The 6,056-nt window shown below is 40.8% G+C and overlaps 1 protein-coding gene across 1 annotated transcript in view; it reads left to right on the top strand.

Annotated features, from left to right (window-relative positions):
* ptprn2 (protein tyrosine phosphatase receptor type N2) overlaps positions 1-5,614 on the top strand; it is a 172,086-nt gene extending 166,472 nt beyond the window's left edge. The window contains exons 22-23 of the mRNA XM_079661853.1: positions 931-1,004; positions 3,950-5,614. Of these exons, the coding sequence (XP_079517979.1) occupies positions 931-1,004; positions 3,950-4,018 (143 nt within the window). The 3' untranslated portion in view covers positions 4,019-5,614. The remainder of the gene's footprint in view (positions 1-930; positions 1,005-3,949) is intronic.
* Positions 5,615-6,056: the final 442 nt, after the last annotated feature.

The following is a 6,056-nucleotide window of genomic DNA, read 5'->3' as shown; positions in this document are numbered from 1 at the left end:
GATTTATTTCAAGTGAAAACAACTTGTTTTCATTATTCTTTTTGTAGCATTTTTCCCGTGTGTTCTTCGTTTTTAAGATATTTTGCGAACACCTAACGATATGCACATCTATTGTTGCTCGTCACCTTAAAGCCCTCTGTAGCTTATCTGACCTCTGACCTCATCAGGTCATCAGAACTCTGTACAGATTTCCCTTTCTGTAAAACAGCGATGGAGGTCAGCGGATGAAAGGCGCCCCTTTAACCTTTCTGCAGAACCCAATGTTTGAAACGAAGGTAATCTCCGTCTGAAAGCCTTCCCTCTCTTTGTTGCACGAGCCTCTCCTCGGCTTAGCTCGGGGGAATCCAGACTCTCTCTGAGACATGAAAGTGATGTCGGAGTACTTTGAGTCCAGCTGCATTAAACCCCCCCTCTTTTACTCTCTCAAAGAAACTCTTCCTTTCTCTCTCTCACTTTCAAAAGGAGCCCTCTGAGGGTTCCTCGTCTTGAAACCAATACATCTGACAGAAGAACGAGATTTCCAGATTAATAGCGCTTGCTTTGGCACGCTGAGGTTCAACATTCAAAGGTTCTATGCACAAAGATACAGTGTAGGAATGGAAATGAAACTCTTCTGACCTCCAACAATGCAACATATCTAATCAAATAACGGCAGGAAGCAAACACTGCAAATACAAACAATCCCTTATTTAGAGAAATGAAGTTACACGTGCATTCCTCTCAGCTTCTCCCAGACCTGCTAAACCCAGCTCGTGCATGTGTTAACGAGGAAACCGCCCGTGGCTCTGGTCCAAGTCCTTTCCCCGGGATGAATGTAATAATTCGTCGCCGGGCGGTTTCTCTAAAGGCAGCGCGGCACACAGAGAGACTGACAGATGTGAGCTGCTGGATTACTGCTTTGAACTCAGTCCAACTCTCCCTCTGTTGCAGGTGCTAAAGAGATTGATATCGCCGCTACCCTGGAGCACTTGAGAGACCAGAGAGCTGGGATGGTGCAGACAAAGGTAAGGAGTTAGAGAGGAGGGAAGGAGGGAGGGAAGGAGGGAGGGAGGAAGGGAGCAGCCTTTCAAACATGTCTTTGTCGTGAAGTCGAGTGGAGATTTATGTCCTGAAATTAGCATCGAAGCACAACCTGCTGACTAACTGTTGTATTCATTATTATTTTCTGGAATCATTTGATGAAAAGGTTTTTTTTTATTTAGAGTCTGAAATATCAGGATGTTTGAAGAGCCGTCACAAACAAGAGCTCCAAGCAGAGGCCTTTAGGCATTCTTCTAGTGTGTTGTTCACACTGTGGTACTGATGGGGTCAAACTACCCTAAACATGATCAATCCTTTACAAATACCCTCTTTATTCCAAACAATATCACAGGTGTGATTACTTTTTACAAATCACTTAAAGTTCAAGATAGATTTCTGTAAAAAGAAAATCCACTATAATAACACGTGGGTTTTCATTTTGAATGGAGAGCAAATACGGCTCTGGAGTTTCAGGTGAAAGAAATCCTTCTATCGTTTTTCTTTTAGTTAAAATTCAAAAAACGGATACATTTGGCCGCCATGCGGAGGCCGACAGGTGCAAAGGAGGGAGGAAAGGAGAGAGGGAGGGAGGGAAGGAAGGAACGACGGAGGGAAGGAGGGAGGGAGGGAAGGAAGGAAGAAGGGCGGACCATTGTATACTTCATATTAGGGCTGCTCAATTAATCGTACTTTAATCGCGATTACGATTGTGGCTTGCAACGATTACGAAAACAACGTAATCGAAATAAGACGATATTTTTTTATTTTGTGTTTTTCAGTTGAATTATACTTAAAGTTCAGGGTAATCAACTGCTAAAAACATACTGTTCAACATTTTTTTCTCCGATAAATGGATGTTTTCAAATCGCAATTACAATTATTGACCCAAATAATCGAGATTATGATTTTTGCCCTAATGGAGCAGCCCTACTTCATATCCACCGGATCAGGAGGAATGATGTGCTCAATCCAATCCAACTTTATTCATACAGCACATTTAAAAACAACAGACCAAAGTGCTGTACATCGATATATACATATATAAAAAGCAGCATAAATACATTTAGACAAAAGAAACAAATGTAAAAGCACGAGACGATGAAACCATCCTTATAGCCACAGACTGGAAACCCTCACACACGATGCCAAAACATTTTAAAACACGACTGAATAGAAAACTCCAATAACTGATAACTAACTAACAGATAAGAACTCGCTGTTTCTGCGTCCATCACAGAGAAGCCTCTTATATGTTACAGCACACATTTATCACCAGACAGAATAAGACTCTTAAATGCATCTAAACATCCTCCAAATTGACTGTTTTTATTTAATATGTTGTAAAAACGTGAAATAAATCCAACTTGTTCCGACTATTATCAACATGTTTACTGTTTGAATCTCAAAAGAGCTCAATGCTATGGTCATTTCAGAATTAGAGGACGTTACTTCTGTCGTCCTTCACCTCAATACATTCCCTCTCCTGCAGGAAAGATCAAAGTAATCCTAATAAAGGCAGCAGTGTGTTAGCCTTTATGGAAGCTGCTGTTTCTCCATGCTTTTATGACTGCTGCTTTTACAGCGCTATAAGAGAACATTATATTGCATTTAGTTGATTTTGCCCAGACATTAGACGAGGTGCAACATGTTGTGAGGTGTTAAGATGTTGTGCAGGCATTCGTATTGAACCTGCCAACAACTGAAAGGAGAGGAGATTTATTTATTTTGCTTCTGGGGACCTCACCACGCAGAGTCTGGTCTCCCCCTGGTGGTCTAAATGAGAACATGCATCTGCCTTTAAAGTAATTAAACACACAGAACTTTACACATTGAATTGAGAGGTTCTGTAGCTATGTTACATACAGTATGTCCTGGCTGTGTCGCAGCCTCAGTGCAGACCTCCCCCTGCGCATCGACCCCTCCCCCCCCCCCCCCCCCCTCCTCCTCCTCCTCCTCCTCCTCAGGACAGACGGGGACACTTCTAAAGACTCAGATCTCCTACGTATAGCTTTCTCTCTCTGAGGGTAGAGAGAAAGTCCAGCAGCGCCTCACATCAATCACTCTCTGTGGGCTTCCTCAGGGGAGAACTATGAGTGGGATTCACAAACAAAAAAAACAAAAAAAACACACACACACACCCCGTGTATACATCACTTCAGGGGACATTACATTGACTTACATGCATTTCCTGGAGACTTATCCTAACCCTAACCCTAAACAAGTCTTCACCCTAAAATTAATGATTCCCCTTATGGGGACCTCCAATTTGTCCCCATAAGGGAAGCGAGTCCCCACACGTGACTGTGTAAATAGATTTAGGTCCCCACAAGTATAGTAATGCTAGGCCACACACACACACACACACACACACACACACACACACACACACACACACACACACACACACACACACACACACACACACACACACACACACACACACACACACACACACACACACACACACACACACACACACACACACACACCACAGTCTGCGGACAAACACACGGTGCAGAAAGCTCTTAAAATCTTTAAAAATTGAAAAACCAACATCATTTTTACCACAATTGAGTTTTTCTGTGTCGTTTGAACTCAACGTGTTCGTCCCTCTGAGGCTTTTCGGAGTCACACACATCCATGAAGAAAGAGATCCGATAGGAGCGTGGAAAACAAGTCCAATAGATCAAAATAAAACCATTTTAGTTTAATTACAAGTTTCCTGTGAACACGACTAAAACCTTCCTCCTTTTCCTCTTCCTCTTCAATCTCAATCTTTATTTATTTATATAGCACGTGTAAAACAACCTCGGCTGAACAGGGAACAAATACAATATATAGAATAACACAATAATTAGAAATATATAAAATGTCAAAATGTTCCACTAGTATTAAAACTCTTCCTCCTCCTCCTCCTCTTCCTCCTCAGGAGCAGTTTGAGTTTGGGCTGACAGCCGTGGCCGAGGAGGTGAACGCCATCTTGAAAGCGCTTCCTTAAAGGGGGCATCTCACCTTCCTCCTCCTCCTCCTCCTCCTCCTCCTCTTCATCGCTGAATATCGCTCTCCTTCCGCCCACTCCAGCCCGACATCTTCCTCCTCTCTGTTTCTGCCTCTCCCTCCTCTTCACCTCGATATAGAAACTGTATTCTTCTGAATGTCGTGCCAGAGATCTCGCCTGGATCCATGTTGGCAGAAACCTGTTTGTGTTTTCAGTGATTCCTTCTTCTTAAAGCCAACTCCTACTGCGGGACCTTTTGCCAAAATGAGTCCTGGTTTCTCCTGACTGTGATGTTGTTCCTGAACATACCGTTACAGTGCCACTGACGAGCTGCTGTTGTGACGTCGGGTGAAGATTTATGTCCTAAAATAATGTTGGAAAGCTGACGTTTAAAACCTGCCTAGCTATCTGCTGTCTTCATTATTACAGATAGCAGTTGATTTTCGGGGATGATTTGATGAAAAAAGCCTTTTTTTTTGTGTCTAAAATATCAGTATGTTCAATTAACCGTCACAAATGACAAAGATAGAAATGAATTCTTACATTTTAGAAGCTGAAACCATCGATTTAGGCACGTTTGCTTCACCCTGTGGTGCTGTTGGAGTCAAATTAACCAAAGACATGATTACAGAAATCTAAATGACAACACTATCGCTCACAAATACCGTCTTTCTCTTACAACTCCCACCAATATGGATAACATTTGTGATTGTTTGCAAATACTAAATCACTTAATGTTCAAGATAGATTTATGTAAAAAGAAAATCCACTTTAATAAACTCTTGCATTTTGGATGGACAGCAAATAAAGCTATGGAGTTTCAGGTAAAAAAATGTAATCCTTCTCCAATTTCTCTTGTAGTTAAAATAAAAAAACCTGATTAATTTAACCGCCATACTGTACGGAGGCCCACAGGTTCAAATGCATCCAATTAGGAGAACGTTCCAATTAAGAAAAACACGTCGCGGCTTCAAAAACGATGTAATTATTTGTATTTGTGTCGTTTTTGAAGCTGCAGCGGGTGTGCACCAGTTGGCCACCGTACATACGGGTTTAAAGAACTACAAAAATGGCCGCCGGTACATTTTCTGTCTCTTCTACTCATCGCAGCAGCTCTCATTCATCATAGTACTTTTAAAGTTAATGTAAAAATCATAATATTGTACAGAATATATCACCTTAACGAATCGATGTGTTTTGGAAATACACTCATTATATACTCACATGTACAGACGTTGAAGTGTGTGTGTTGTATTTTGGGGATAAAAGCCTCACAGATTATGAATTTGTTCTCGACATATCAGGTGTTTTTTAATCCTGATTACACACGTTGTCACACTGTTAATATTAAATGTAATGCATATAACGCAGATAGCTATATATGAATAGAATCAATAGATTATATTTAAGCCAAAGTCAAAGTTGTCCCTCCATCTCCGCATATCGTGATATTTTGTGACCCTCTATGTATAGACAACTTTACGATATGTAGTGCTGTCTGAAATGTGTACGGAGAGCCTCAATGATATCATAATAATATATTTTGTGTGAAGAGTAATATTCAGATTGGTAATAAATCAGAACAGATTATACTGCGCTGCTGTCTGTGTGGGTTTTTACTTCCATCAATATGTTGAACGACCATACGTTTAATTATTATATCTGATAAATACCTGCAGGGTTACTTCAAAATGTATTCTGTTATGACCTGTAAAAGGGATTTGAGCCTTTGCAGACAATTTACATGCACTGGAACCTATAGACACATTGCTCCTGTGTTTCCTTGTGAGGCTGAATCTGCTTCATGAAACACAGGGAACTAGTAATTGTAACGGATAACAATTGACATTGATAGAAATGAATTTTTAGAAGCTGAAACCATAGATTTTTTTTTGGCATGTTTGCTTCACATTGGGGACCCTGTGGTGCTGTTGGGGTCAAATGAACCCAAGACATGATTACAGAAATCGAAATGACAACACTCGCTTTCAAATATCGTCTTTATTCCCAACAATATGACATTTATGATACATTTTTG

This window comes from Notothenia rossii (genome assembly GCF_949606895.1).
Source record: "Notothenia rossii genome assembly, chromosome: 12".
Lineage (NCBI taxonomy): Eukaryota > Metazoa > Chordata > Actinopteri > Perciformes > Nototheniidae > Notothenia > Notothenia rossii.
This window is presented reverse-complemented; position numbering and strand designations above follow the sequence as displayed.